Below are 15,498 nucleotides of genomic sequence, written 5' to 3'. Positions count from 1 at the left end.
CTGCAGAGTTCACAAATGTCATTAAAAAGAAAAACTATTTTTTTGCTATTTTTCGGTCCCAAAGACCTATTTGCCCCTTTAAGGGAGGACACGAGTTGTGGAGACCGAAAAATCGTGAAAAAACTACTTTTTTTTTAAATTGCCTTTTTGAAATCTAAAGCTACTAGTACACTTATACCGTGAATTTCATGCCTATAATATCATTATTTTAGCCGCCAAGACCCTTTTTACGGTGCTGTCTAGCTAAATCTGAGCCGAAATCGACGTTGAAATCGCACACTTTTCGTGAAGTGCCCCTGCCCTTTCATGTGTGCCAGGGCGGCCTCTTTGGTCTCTTCAAATTCCCACCAGAATGGATCCAATTCAACCATTGGCAGCTTGTAAAATGAGCGGCAAAAAGAAGTATCAGAGCGCCTTCCTATTCGCTACTTCGCACACGTGACTTGAGCTTGCCTTCCTATTGGTGGAGACTCCTGGCTTCATCTGCTCCAGGTATTGAGGCGCACGTCTATGCGCACCATTTTGCCTCATTGTCAGCGGAGAAGTTTCATGATGTCAAATCTTGAGCGCAAGATCTGCACGCGGCACAAGTTTGGAGCGAAAAAGGTGCGAAGGATGCTAGCCGCGAATTTCAAGAAGCGCTCCGTGATACAGCAAAACCCCCGAGTCGCTACACTCTCCGCGGCCCATGGCAAAGTCGTCGACGCTACCACGCAAGGCTTAGCTACCGCCGCATCAGTTGTCACGGAGCCTGTGCAAAGTTCGTCAGCCGCGGAGACTTCGAGCAGCGGTCGCATGCATCTAGATAGTATCTATCGGCAGCCACCCGACTTGAAAGAGGAGTGAGCTAAAGCCGAAGATAAGTTATCGGAGTTGTCACTCGCTGCAGCGACGGAGCGGAAACGCGCATGCGTGGTTGACGGTGCCGATGACAAAGCTAGGCCGCCTGATGGAACCACGTTCACAATTAGAGATTTGGAAAAAGTGAACAGCGCTTTGTTGGCATTTGCAAAGTTCAAGGCATGCAACAGAGAACTGCAGGTTGTCCGCGACGACCGGGAATTCGAACTTGCCGTGAAGTTGCGTTTTGTGTGTTCGACCTGTGGGGGGAGACAGCGTCGTTGTGGAGCTCACCGCGCGCACATAGCGATGAACGTATGAAACCTTTTGCTGTGAACGTTTTGGCCGCACATACTATGCAGGCAATGGGGAACAGACAGACCGTGCTAAATAATGTGTTCTCCTTGATGGGCATCAGCCGTCGGGGTCTTCACACGAAAACGTGGCAACACTACGTGAAGATGAAGTTGGCACCCGCGGCCGATTGTGCTGCACGCAATTTGACGAGCGACTGCGCGCGGTCGGTTCGCGAACTTTGTGCCGAACTTAATATAGGCCACATGAGAAACGTCGCGGTGTCGTTTGATGGGTCATGGATGACTCGCAGTTAGTCATCACATATCGGTCTCGGCACTGTCATAGAATTGTTCAGCGGGCTGGTGCTCGACTTCGTTGTTTTGAGCAACTTTTGTGCTGGGTGCGAGTCGGGCCCAAAGGAAGGTGACCCTTCTTATGCAGCGTGGAAGGAACATCACCAGTGTCAGAAAAACAGTGACAAGAAGGCTGGGGAAATGGAGGTTGAGGCTGCCCTCATCCTCTCTAGGAGGTCACTTGAGCGGCACAACCTGCGCTACACGCGACGGGGACAGCTGCAGTTACCTTGCGCTTCAAAAAGATAAGGTTTATGTGTCTATCCCAGTGGAAAAAGAGGACTGCGTTAATCATGTCCAAAAGCGTATGGGCACTGCTTTGTGCAACTTGATTGCAAAACACAAAGGCCCTGGCCTTGAGAGTCTTGGGGGAAAGGGCCGCTTGACAGGAGACCTGATCTCCAAGCTCACCAATTATTATGGGTGGGCTCTGAAGACACACAGTGGTGATGTTGATGCTATGCACACAGCAGTGATGGCCACTTTTCATCACATCACATCCAATGATGATGTGGCAAGCCACACTCTGTGCCCACTAGGTCCAAATTCCTGGTGCAAACAAAATGTGGCAAAGGCCAAGGGGGAGCCCATTCCCTAACATTGTCGAAGGCTGCCTCCACATGTCTGGCAAGCCTTACTTCCCATTTACGAGCGCTTGTCAGGCAGAAAGCTGCTGCAACGATGCCAGCATGGGAAGACCCAAAACAACAATGAATGTCTGCATTCAATTATCTGGACACTGGCACCAAAGGAGCGACATGCTTCGCTATTCAAATGGTGGAGGCAGCTGTGGCAGAAGCTGTGCTCAAGTTCAATACAGGCAATAAAAAGCCATCAGAGGACATTATGAAAGAGCTGAGACTAAACCCCAGCTGGCAAAGCCGCAGCCGCATGGCTGAAAAGGATCGACGGCGCACGGCAGCATCAGTCAAGAAGCGACAAGCAATGGAGAACATGCACCAATTGCTGAAAAAGCACCACACAGGGACTCATAGTCAAAAGGACTACATGCCCGGTGCATACTGAGCCTTTTCAAGTGCAGTTATATAAATGAATGAGTTTTATTTATTTTTCTCAGTTTTCTGAAAACATACTTTTTGGTGACTTTGCTAGTTTGTCGGGTTGATATCTTGCAATCTAGAACAGCTATAGCAATAATTTTTTCACTAACGTAAAGCTCAATCTGTGTATTACAAAGTGCGGAGAGCAGAGTTTCCCTTCGCTGCCCATATAAATTCAGAAGGTATTAAATATCTTTGTATGTGATAGCCATGACATGACTCCTCAACTTTCATCATCTGCAGAATCACTTGTTTTTCTTTAATTTGAAACCTGCTTGCAGCATTGCACTGTTTAGCTATGCAATAATATTTCCTATTTGATAAGCCCTTTCTTTCCTATTGTCTCTGAAAACAATAGAGTGGCAGCATTGTGTATCTTCTAAATTAATTGAGCTACAATGAAAATTTTTGCATATTTGAAATTAGAAGGAGCAACTACATAAGCATGTATATTTTAATCATGTTTGCTCCACAAATACAGAAAATATCTCCACACACCATGTCCCCCCTAAAGGGGTACTGACACAAAATTTCGCAGCCGAGATAGACTGCTAGATCGATTCCTCTGATGATGCGTATATCATATCTAAAGTATCAACAGTGAATATAGCTTGGAAGGTATTTTTAGTTAATTTATAAGTTTGTGTGAGTGCTCCACTCCATCTAGCTATTGACAGCCTCAAAGGGGATGTTCTGTGTTAAGACTACCAGGCCCACCAGGAACACATCACAGCACGAAGCGCAAGGCCAAAATTTCTGTGTAAGTTTTGGCCTTGCATTTTTTTTTAATGTAATGTGTTCCCAGAGGCTTCTTAGTCATTACAAGACAGATTATTTTCTGCAGCCGACGACAGATAATTATTTACAGACTCGTTATTACAGACAAGCTTCAGTTTCAGTTTCAGAATGACAACTTACCAGGGGCAACTTTTACCACCTAGCCGGTTCTACACTCAACCACGTCAGCACACAGAACTGTGATGCACTTTCGCGTGGTTCGCATCAAGAACAAAAAACGGGACAAAACAAAAAACGGGACAGGAACGTCATCAAACACAAACCTTTCAACTCTTGCGTCGTGGCCACGGAGTCGCGAGCGACTGTCAAGTAATAGATGCGACCAAAAGAAAATGGCCGCGAGAAGCAGGGGGTCCCCAAGGGTCCCCTTTGATGATCTCAATAGAGCGACGGAGTCGATCACTCATGCAAACTTATAAATTAACTTGAAATACTTTCCAAGCTATTGCCACATTCTCTCAAGTTTTGTTATTCCCCCCCCCCCCCCCGCCCCCCGTTTTGCTGTCAGTAATTCTCAGCACAAGCCGCGCCTGCACTGTTCAAGAAGCTTAGGGACGGCAGTGAATCATTTTGTTAAGATTACGCCCACTTTGTGAACATTACCCACAGTTTATTCTGGAACCTTCATTGCGGCTAGGGTAACGCTAGAATGTTCAATGGCAAGTGTACAAATGCTGACATGCCTTGCCGCTTATCAGTTGATCGACGGCCGACGCTCCGTTCGCAGCTATCAGTGCAAGTCTGCTACGTGATCAGACTTTTCGTTTAAGGGGAGACACGGGTATGGGAGGCCGAAATTTTTCCGAAAAACCGATTTCATGAAATATTTTTTTTTTATAATCCTTAAGGTCTAAGGAAGCTGTTCCTAAAATATTATAGCCCTGTAATGCGTATTTCTCGAGTTGTTGGGCCGCAAAGTCAGTCTGATGACCATTTTTGCTTAAACCACCTCAAAAAGTCGTATTCAACGCCGCAGCGCGCGAGAACTGCACCAAGTAGCGCGGCCATTTTGGCCTCACTTTAAAGACGCATTTTTCTATTATCTATTCCTAGCAGAAGAACGTTTTTCGTCTAGCAACAATACAGCTATCGCGCATAAAGAGAAAAACTGAATACTCGCACATCATTGGTGTGTTTTTGTCGCGTGGGGCAGTTCCCGGTTTCCGATTGGACGCGAAGGGATTCGTATGCTAGACAGCGGCGTGCAAGCCGCCATTTTGCGTAGAGGCCTAACAACAGCTGCGCATTCGGTGCAATGGCAGGCGGTCATCGGAAGTTCCGGAGTGCTCATGCGTTCGGAAAAATGCGAAAACGGCGTCCGAGAGCCCGCACCTTATCACCAGCAAGACTTTCTGCCGCCGAGAACTCGGAAGAAGCAGGCTGTGCCAGCGCTATCACCGCCGCAGCACCCGTGATCGCGATAGCCGCGTCCCAAGATCACACGAGAGCTGTGCGCGTCGACACTCCTCTGGTTTCCGACGCTGAAAAAGTGGCCATCGAGTGTCGTGCGATCGATGTTCTGCAAGATCTTCATCGAAGTCTGCCACAAAATGCAAGCGGTGTTTTTTTCGAGACTCGGATGGAGCCGCAACGCCTGGTACGCCGTTCACCGTCGTTAGCTTAGAGTTGGTCAACGAACTTCTTCAGTGTATGAAGTGCGGTGTGTGTGGCGGGCCTGGCAGAATCTCCAAGGAAGACCACGAATAAAGCATAGTCGCGAAACTTGTTCTCACATGTGACGAGTGCGGTAAACTGAGGACCGTATGGAGCTCCCCGAGAGCAGGGGAGGACGCAGCGCACGGCCCTTTCGAAATTAACATGCTCACGGTTCGCGCGGCAATGAGCACAGGAAACGGGCAAACTGCGCTCAACGATATTTTTTCCGCCCTAACTATTTCACGGAGAGGCCTGCACACCAAGACATACCAGGATCATGTGAAATTGAAAATGAACCCTGCCACGCAGAAGGCTGCCGTGCGCGTTATTGACGACTGCGCGAGCACCGTGAAAATGGTGTATTCCGAACTCAACTATGGAAATCCTGGAAATATCGCCGTTTCCTTTGATGGAACTTGGCTGACCAGGGGCCACTCATCCCATATTTGTGTAGGGACTGTGATTGAACTATTCACGGGTTATGTGCTTGACTTCGTCGTCCTATCGAACTTTTGTTTGGGCTGCCAGCTGGGGCCGAAGGAGGACAACCCAAGGTATGCCGAGTGGCTAGCTGGTCACAGTTGCCAAAAGAATACCTCCAGTAAGCCAGGACAAATGAAGGCGGAAGCAGCACAAATTTTATTTGGCCGCTCATTGGAGAGACATGGGCTCCGCTACACAACCATGTTGTGTGATAGAGACAGCCGGGCCTTCAACAGTCTGCAGGAGGCACAGGTATATGGCTTCGTGCCAATAGAAAAAGAGGACTGTGTCAACCATGTGCATAAGCGCATGGGCACAGCACTTCGAAACCTCCTGCAAAAACAAAGAGCCGAAGGAAAGCCAAGCCTTGGCGGCAAGGGCAAACTGACAGGCGAGCTGGTCCCAAAGCTCACGCCATATTATGGATGGGCTTTACAAAGCAACCAAGGAAGCATTGAGGCCATGAATAATTCTGTCTGAGCAACCTTTTATCACGTAGCATCTACTGATGCAAGCCCTCAGCACTCTCACTGCCCAACTGGTGAAGAGTCATGGTGAAAGTACAACAAGGCTGTTGCCAAGCAGGAGACTCCTCCGAATCATCACCACAACCTGCCGGAGTATGTGGTTGATGCCTTGCGGCCTATTTACACGCGCCTCTCTGACAAAAAATTGCTGGAGCGTTGTCAGCGAGGCAAAACACAGAACCCAAACGAGAGCCTGCACTCCGTCATCTGGTCGCTCGTGTCCAAAAACAAACACGCGTCGCTTATCACCGTTGAAGCTGCTGTGGCCGAAGCTGTCGCAAGGTTCAACGCTGGCAAAGGGAGGGCAGATGCCGCCATATTGAAGGAGCTGCACCTGCAGCAGAGTGTTGTCACCGCTGAAAGATGCTCAGAAAGGGACAGTCGCCGACTAGTGGCATCGGAGAAGAAGCATGAGCATGCTGAAAACTTCAAGCATGCCATGAAAAGAAAGCACACCAAGGAGAATGATGATGACTACATTCCTGGTGGCTTCTAACATGGTTAATACACCGATTTACACTTTTTCTTGTTAAATATAAGTGCTCAGCATGTTCCTAAACTTCTTTTCTCGTTTTCTCAGAACAACATTTTTCATCACACCCTAAGCCATTGCCCACAGTATCTTTTGATGTAGCAGTCGGATTTTGATAATTCTTGCAGCATTTGAAAGCTTATACATTGATTAGTGCAAGAAAACAAAAAAATGTAATATTTTTCTTAACAAGTGATTTATTTAGCAACAAACTTAAGCAACAGTTTCAGATTTATAATGAGTATACTTGTTAAGGCCATAACTCTTGTACCAATGAAGCTAAAAATAAAATTATGGTTTTGTTGCACTCCCTGGCCTTCATGGAATGCTGTCATATCAAATTTGTAGCAATATTTTATGAGGAAGATGTCAAAAGGCTGGGCAGAATGCAAGTTTATGTAACAGTCAATATATAAAAATCTAAAAGTGATAGCAAAAAAACTAATTGCATATTTGTTTTCAGCTGTGAAAAATACATATTGTATTAAAATTTCAGCTGGAAATACTGAAAATTAAAAAAAAAAACTCATACCAGTGTCTCCCCTTAATGGGCCCTGGTTCACCTAAATAAACAGTTTATTCAACCTGCAGTCTACTCCCTTTGTCCAAATCACGACTCCGTGACACTGCATAAGCTGTTGATATTTTGCAGATGAAATATGCATGTTCACGGGAATCGATTTCGCAGGACATCTCGGCCACGACATGTTGTGTCAGCACCACTTCAATCTTGATAAAATGCCGCTACTGAGGTCACATACTAAACACGCCATAGAGTACATCAGATTCACACAACAGAGCTAATTTAAAAACCATTTACGTAGCCTCCTGCCGTGACTGAGCATGAGACAAAGAGCTGCCCATTTCATTATCTCTCTATTTTTGATGTTCCAACTCACGGGCTTGACAGCTGGGACAGTAGACATTCCATGCTCATCAGCATGCTTTGGCTGATGGGCGTGCTTGGTGTGACCTGTTTTTGCATGGTGGCTTTTCACAAGGTGGGTCTTGTCCTCGGATGACAACTGCCGGTGCAGCTCTTTCTTGGGTGCTGCAGCCACGACGCCTCTGTTCTCGTCTGCAGTTTACCAAAGAAGTGATCCAAGATTAGTATTGCTTATACACAAAGAAAAATGTGGCAAGTCCATATTTTAACAGTTTCAATCTCGCTCGAACAAGCGGCAACTGCAGTCGGGCCACTTGGGGAGACTGAGTGTCACGCAGCATCTGGTTATTATATCTCAGTGTTCATACAGGGTTCCCACAGGTTTCCACAGTTGAATATCGTAACTACAACAAAGAGAAATGTAATCTTGACAACTTTTGGCACCCTCTCCCTCTATAGAGAAAGGACACGATGCCGTGTCAGAAAGGTGCACGCTGACAGGTTGCAAGGCATATGTGTAGTCAGGCCTTAAAGAATTGGCGCCACAATACTTGTGGCTTGTGCGTTTTTTGCTGCAAGCATTAACTCCAACAGGGCCGATACATGCACCAAGATTAATTTATTCCCGCTATATAATTTATCGCCTTATTGATATGAACATTTTTCAGTTCCTGTTTGTGGGCGCAGAGTCGGGCAGGGATGTAGCAGTGTAGCTGACTTAGTCTTGTGATCACAAAGCTCTGCACGCGTCATGTCGAGTATCGTCTGCTGTCACACACATGTGGCACACAAGCACCTGCAATACAAACGCGCCGCTAGCTGCAGCTGTCGCGATGCTTTGCTGGTATGTATGTGGCGGAAGTCCGAAGGTCACTCACCTCCCTGCAGATCTGGTGCGACGTCACTACAACTTTCGTTGACCTTTCTATAGGGCTACGTCACTGTTAGACACGTTCGCGACGGGTCTTGATTAGGAGAATGGGCATTTAGGTACACTAGGATAGTAACTTAAAATATATTCCAAGCGATTACCGATCTGACCATTCATGTAGAGTGTTGTTGCATATATGGAGAAAACCCACATGCTGCTTGCTATTGCCTTGAAATTTGATGGCACCACCCCATTAAAGGTGTTGGCTTGTGCACAATCGACACATGCAGCACATTGCTCAACAACCAAGGTTACCAACTGTGACAGTAGCAAATTTACACTCATGCTGCGGATACATGTGTGTTCTTTTCTAGCATCCTTGTTGGTGAAATGAAACACATTCCCTGACCGTGTTTCATCTCATTCAATGCCTGACCAGATGAACTTTCATCGAACTTTTGACTTAGATCTTTTTTTGGTGTTTAAGCAGTAAGTTTCCAGTGCCGAGATGTGACAGTTGTTCATCAGCATTCGCCCTGTGCGCTTTCTTTTCGTGCGTCCTCTGTGCTTGAGCGTCGCATTGCATGTATGGTTTTGCTTACACTTCTTCGTGTGACATTCTAATTTTCTGCTATTGCACTTTCTGCTTTGCCTTAACCACATTTCTTTTTTTCACATGCACTTTAATGAAAGGGGACCATGTGCAACCAAGCCGCATTACTGCTTTGAAAATATGGTGTTTGACAAGTTGACACATCAATCTACCACATGTAGGAGGTCGCAATTATCGATATGAGAGTGCACTGTCCATGAAATTAAAGGATTTTCAAGGATGGCAAAAAAATTCCAAGAATTTCAAGAGTCTTAAAAATGCATTTTTCAAATTCAAGGGTTTCAAGGATATCAAGAGCCTATACGCACCCTGTTCATAGCAGGTAGACCACAGTTTAATAATAATAATAATAATAATAATAATAATAATAATAATAATAATAATAATAATAATAATAATAATAAACAGCTAGTCACTACTTTGCCACATCAATTTGTCCTCTAGCAAAAACAGCGCTTTTTCCTTGCGGCCATGTATTCAATGTCATCACTGTAGGCACTGCACTAAGCAGCTGCCTGTTTTGATTCTGACACCTCACTTTTTGGTTACCTAGTATTACTGACGAGTCTCCAAGTGCATTGAACCAACCCAGCTGGAACAGGAATACATATAACATGGCCATATTTATAATAGTAAGAAAGTGCAGCCGAGTTGCCCTTTGGGACAAGGCTTTTACAAAAAAAAAAAAAAAAAAAGGGGGGGGGGGAAATCCAGATGGACTGACACCTCAAGCATGAAAAATGCTATCACCCCCGGTAAAATCATCTGTGCCTCGTGGCACACAAGGGTCTCACAGATAGTTAATGTTTAACAGCGCGAAAAAATACATAGCGCACAGGAAAAGGACGGGACAAGGGCTTTTCTTGTCCGCCGTGAATTTTTTCATGCTGTTGAACATTACGCACGCTGAACTAACTATAACTAGCCCAATCAGCCACTCACAGATAGGCCACATTTAGGTTTATCCACTGAGCGGTAGGTACATGGCGCAGTACTTGCGTGGGTCTCTTATTATCATTATGGTTAATGCAGTAGCACCTGCAGTGCAGCCTGGTGGCCACGCTGAAGAGACTAGGGCATGGAGGAAGAAATAACACTGATTAGGGATCTATTTAGGTGTAGGGCGGCTATCGAAAAGGACGTCCTTTGAGGGAGTCTGCAAAAAGCGGCAACTGCGAGTCCTGTCCCGTGGATCCCTTCTTCGTGAATCCAGCATTGGCGACGCCACTGTCATGTTACCTTGTGTTTATCGTTATGTTGACCGAGTATATTGGAACATTGTATAAGGGTGTTTTAGTGTGTCATAGTGAGATATTTGGTTCAGCTAGCGCCATCGTCGATGTAAATGTAGGTTTAACAAAACCAAACGCAATGTTTGGTTTTGTTAAACTGTGTCTACTGTCTCTGTGTGTTTTGTGGGGGTGCTGACACCCCCTGTAATGTTGTTTGCACTGTGTGGTGCATGTGTCTTGCCCCAAAGCCGCATTTCGGGTGATAACTGCCGGGCTACAGGTGGCGTATTCGTGTTGAGCACCATTATCGTTGTCATCATCATGGGGTAGCGCCGGCAGTGTCCCCTGGCGGAAGCGAGCCTTGGTGGTGGGCGAGAGTTGAGCGAGTCTCTTCTGCGTGTGGCGGCTGCCGCAAACAGTTGTCGCTTGCGGTGGGTCTGCCGTGGACGGCACCGCGGGCCGCCTGCGGTAGGCCCACGTGGTGAGTGAAGTATTGGCGACGACGCCTTTTTGTGTTATTGTGTGTTTGTTGTGTTATTGTGTGTTTGTCATATTGTTACGTTTAGTAATGCACTGTGGCGTACTCGTAGACTTCAAGGGGCCGTGCACCGGAGGCCTATATCGCTAGCCGAACGTCCTCTTCTCTAATTTGCCTGTTTCCCGCTACCCACAGGCTCGCACCCAAATCACATATGCAGTAACATTTCCCTCCGCGCAGACGAAGCCCACCGGGCGAGTTAAAGAGTCTCTCTGGGAATATCGCGCTTTAAATGTGCTATGTGGACTAGTTCACTCTTTGCAGATTATCGGTCATTTGAATGAAGACGTGCTACCCAGTAAGTTACATCGCTTAAGTGGTATAGAAAAACATAAGGTCCCGCATAGTGTGCCAGCAATTTTTCACACAACTCACGTTTCCTATTCGGCGTCCACAGCAACACGTGGTCTCTGTGATTATACGTCACGTGTCGACGTTGACGGTCAAAACATGTCTTCGAGCGATTTTGCGAAGCGAGGGTGAGCAGGTAAGCAAGACGTCAGGCTTCTTCTGCACGGCAGACGATCTCGGATATACCGGAATCATGGTGGTCCATAAACGGGAAGACGGTATCTAGGGTATGACGAGGTGGCCGAGCATACAGAAGAAAAAGCGGCTGGTAGTCTCATGCTGTGCGGTGTGAAATGCGTAAGTGATGAAAGGTAGCACGTCATCCCAGTTCTTGTGACCTGCTGCGACATTTCCCAGTTGGTCGGTGGGATTCCAGCCGTTGTACCGGCTCACCCTTTTGTAATGTGTCAGCCATGCATCCACATCTTCCCCTGCTCTTTCCGCGAACGGGCGGGGTTCTATATAGCGATACCGAGGTGCAGCCAGCACTGACCTTTGCGTGGTTGAGGAGCCGTGACCTTCGCTCTCTGTTATGATGGTTGTTGTCGGTGGCAGACCAGCAAGACAACGGCTCCGGCGAAGTTCAAACAGCTGTGGCGCCGTGGTTCGTCGACGTGCTGTATCACGCACCTCCACCACTCTGTTACGTTTAGTATTGTAATTATTACGCTGTGGCGTACTGGTAGACTTCAAGGGGTCGTGCACCGGAGGTCTATATCGCTAGCCGAACATCCTCTTTTCTAATCTGCCTGTTCTCCGCTACCCACAGGCTCATACCCAAATCACATATGCAGTAACAATACTTTGGGGTGTATAGAAATTGTAAGAATGTCTTCGCGGGCGGATTACGATTGATGTATCAGTTCAGCGGACGATATCGTCGTTATAAATGAGTTAAATAAATGTATGTTGTGTTTGTTTGCCCCGACCGCGTCTACTATGTCCGTTAACTCCAAAAGCGTGGCGAGGCGCTCGCCTCGTCGAGAACCCACACTGGCTGCCCAACGTGGAGCTCTTGGAGTATCGGATGACAGTCTTTGCGGTTTGGTACAAGTTTTTGTTAGAGCCGGGGTGGAGTAGGCCTAGTGGGGTCGTCTCATCGCTAGCATCGGCGGTGTGCTTTGCAGAGAAGCGAGGAGATTGGTTTTGTGACGTGCTTGAACTTGTCGGCAGGTTGAGTTTTTTTTTTTTTTTGCTCGCAAGTGGTTTTTTTTTTGTTGTTGGTGTTGGTTTTCAAAAGCGTAGTAGGATTGGGACGAGAGCCATGCGGTCTGCATCCTGGGGTGAGCAAGGCTTAGAGCACGTGGTTTGTACGCCAGGCCCGAAGCGAGTGAGTAAGGAAGCCTCGTGGGTGGTCCGATTTTCTGTAAATAGCTTCTTCTATTTCTTTGGGCTCAGGGAGCCGGGCGTCGTTGCTGACTTGTATTGCGGCTCAACGTCGGGGCGTCGTGACACCGCCTGGGGCGGTGGACGCCGATCGCTCGGTAAGCTGCTGTGTGCGGCGAGCCATAGGGCCACCTCACAGAGTGGATGTCTCTCGCAGCTGCCTCTTCAGCGCCTAGGCTGGGTGGATGCCGGTTGTTGCCGAGCGACTCATTAGGCCTAAGGCTCTGCGCAGCCGCCTTTCGTACGTGGCACAACTAGGTGGATCGTGGCGTTGAGATGTTGCATTCTGCTTCCCTCACTTTTCTTTTATCTTGCGATGCTGAGTTAGGAAAAGTGATTGTTTTTTTTATTTTGATGGGCGTCTCGGCCGCTGCCGATGTATTAGCTAGCAGTACTGACCATCGTACCACGTGGCCGAAAAGCCCGAAGTTCCCTTCCCTAGGCCCTGCTCCATTGCTTCTTTTCAGTTTTTTTTTTTTATATCTTCCGCGGGAGGGATGTCATCATGGCCGGCTGTCTTTTGCACATCGTCAGCGTCGCTAGCCAGAAATGCGGTCGTGAGGTCGGGCGATGGAGATGCCTGGGACCTGCGCAACTGCCTGCAGTACGGCGCCCTCGTGAGTGCTGGTCACAACTGGAAGACGTGTCGGCGCTAGCGACGGTTCGTCGCGCCACGGGGGCAACGTTGCTATTGCGGGGCCGGTACTGAGGTGAAGTCGAGCCGGACAGTGCAGCAGTGTCGACTAGCTGCGGTGTCGTTGTGCAAGGACATTATGGACATGCGATGTCTTTTTTTTTGTTAAAGCTTGTGTAGCTTATCTTTACGTTTTAGGGATGTTGTTTGATTTAAGGTTGGGGGATGTGGGGGTGCTGACACCCCCTGTAATGTTGTTTGCGCCGTGTGGCGCATGTCTCTCTCCCCAAAGCCGCATTTCGTGCGACGACTGCCGGACGATAGGTGGCGTTGTATTCGGGTTGAGCACCACTATCGTCATCATCATCATGGGGTAGTGCCGGCAGTGACCCTTGGCAGAAGCGAGCCTCGGTGGCAGGCGAGAGTTGAGCGAGTCTATTGTGCACGTGGCGGCTGCCGCAAATGGTTGTCTCTTGCGGTGGGTCTGCCGTGGACGGCACTCCGGGCCGCCTGCAGTAGGCCCACGTGGTGAGTGAAGCGTTGGCGACGCCGCCTTTTGTGTTATTGTGTGTTTGTCGTGTTATTGTGTGTTTGTCATGTTTTGGGGTGTATAGAAATCGTGTGTAAGAATGTCTTCGCGGGCGGATTACGATTGATGTATCAATTCGGCAGACGATATTGTTATAAATTAGTTAAATAAATGTATGTTGTGTTTGTTTGCCTCGACCGCGTCTACTGTGTCCGTTCACTCCAAAAGCCTGGCGAGGCGCTCGCCTCGTCGAGACCCCACAGTTTCAAGAGTGTACCTCATTACGAAACCCAAGACTGGCTGCCGAATGTGGAGTTCTTAAGCATCTGCAACGGTTTTCACGGTTTCGACCCTCCCCCCCTTTTTTGAGTCAGGGTAGAGCAGGACTAGAGGGGTCTTTACATTAATAGCATCGATGACATGGTTTTCTGAGAGTCAGGAGATTGGTTGCTGTGGCATGTTTGAAGTAGTCTTCAAGAGTATTTTTTTTGTCCACAAGTTGAAAAAATTTTTTTGAAAACATCGTTGAGTTTCTGGTACGAGAACCATGTGGTACGCACCTTGGGGAAGGCAAGGCTTAAAGGAGGTAGATGTCAGACTAAGCCGAAAGCAAGTGAGTGCGGAAGGCTGGTAGGTTGTCCAAGCCTTACGTAAATAGGTTCTATCTCTTTGCAGTGATGCTACTGGCTTAGGCTACTTAGAAAAACTGGCATTCCAGTTATTATGATTCAAAGAAACCAAATTTAAGACGCGTACCACATTCACGACAGACAACTGATAAAAGCACAATGTTTTGGACGCTGAGCATATTATAATGAGCACAAAATTATCAATAACACCCTTGGCTAACCCGAGGGCATTCAGTGAACAGAAACCACATAACTTCATTATAAAATCACCTCATTATCATAGATGAGTTTGCAAATAGCTGCAAATCTCAGAAACCTCCCTGATTGCACCCATGTTAAAAAAGGCATTTCATCTACAGTGTAGACCACTTACAACGTAACCGCTTATAGTGCAAAATCGCTTACAATGATTTTTTTTTTTACTCCCGTTTACGCTCCAATGGAACGCCATGTATACGCATGCCGCTTATTATGCAGTCCCCCAAGATAACAGACTGGTTATAATGCGGCTGCCGAAAATCGTTTGTGACAAACGCGGTAGCGAGTGCGCTTGTGTAAGTAGGCACGCTGGGTACGCCGCTGGGGAGCGAACCATGAGATCGTTACGGGGGAGGAGGGGACACTGTGAGTGAACGAACGAAGGGCGGAGTGAAGAAAAAGAAAATAAAAAAGACTGCGGGACGCTGCGCGGGCTCGCTGAGTAAGAAAGGAAGATGGTTGCCTCGGTGGCCGATAAACCTTTGCACCGGCACCGACGCGGCTGCAGCGTACTTTGTCCCTAGCGTGGCTTCGGAAAGCATGCGCTTAACAGTTTTCTGTTAGGAAAGACGTCGTTACAGAGCTTGCAACAATTATCGTGTTTGCTACCTCATTCGTAAATTAAGAACCTTTCTATGGTTTTATGATGCGAGTTTTCACTTTTGATGCCAGTGCACTGTCGTACGTAAGCTTGGAGAATTGTCGTCGTTGCTGATCTCCCGGCCGCGAACGCGAACTTCGCATCACATACGCATTTCTTGGTTCACTGCTAGTGCGACTTTTATGACGCCGAATCCTCATGTTTTGGACAAGCTTTCGGCGACAAGATACCAAACGGCAAGCTAGGCCTAATCAGCTGATTGCGCTTTCATCGTTGGTGGTCGCGTGAATCCAAGTTGCGGTTTGGTACCGAATTAACATGATTGATATGTGGGGTTTAACGTCCCAAAACCACCATATGATTGTGAGACACGCCGTAGTGGAGGCTCCGGAAATTTCGACCACCTGGGGTTCTTTAACGCGC

At 47.5% G+C, this 15,498-nt stretch overlaps 1 protein-coding gene across 4 annotated transcripts in view; it reads right to left on the bottom strand.

The window, feature by feature from the left end:
• pps (protein partner of snf) overlaps nucleotides 1–15,498 on the bottom strand; it is a 385,339-nt gene that overhangs the window by 200,348 nt on the left and 169,493 nt on the right. For all 4 annotated transcript variants that reach the window (XM_075886389.1, XM_075886390.1, XM_075886391.1 and 1 more), the window contains one exon: nucleotides 7,447–7,625. In XM_075886389.1, coding sequence (XP_075742504.1) covers nucleotides 7,447–7,625 — 179 coding nt within the window. The remainder of the gene's footprint in view (nucleotides 1–7,446; nucleotides 7,626–15,498) is intronic.

The sequence above is a fragment of the Rhipicephalus microplus genome, chromosome 2, assembly GCF_043290135.1.
Source record: "Rhipicephalus microplus isolate Deutch F79 chromosome 2, USDA_Rmic, whole genome shotgun sequence".
Classification (NCBI taxonomy): domain Eukaryota; kingdom Metazoa; phylum Arthropoda; class Arachnida; order Ixodida; family Ixodidae; genus Rhipicephalus; species Rhipicephalus microplus.
This window is presented reverse-complemented; position numbering and strand designations above follow the sequence as displayed.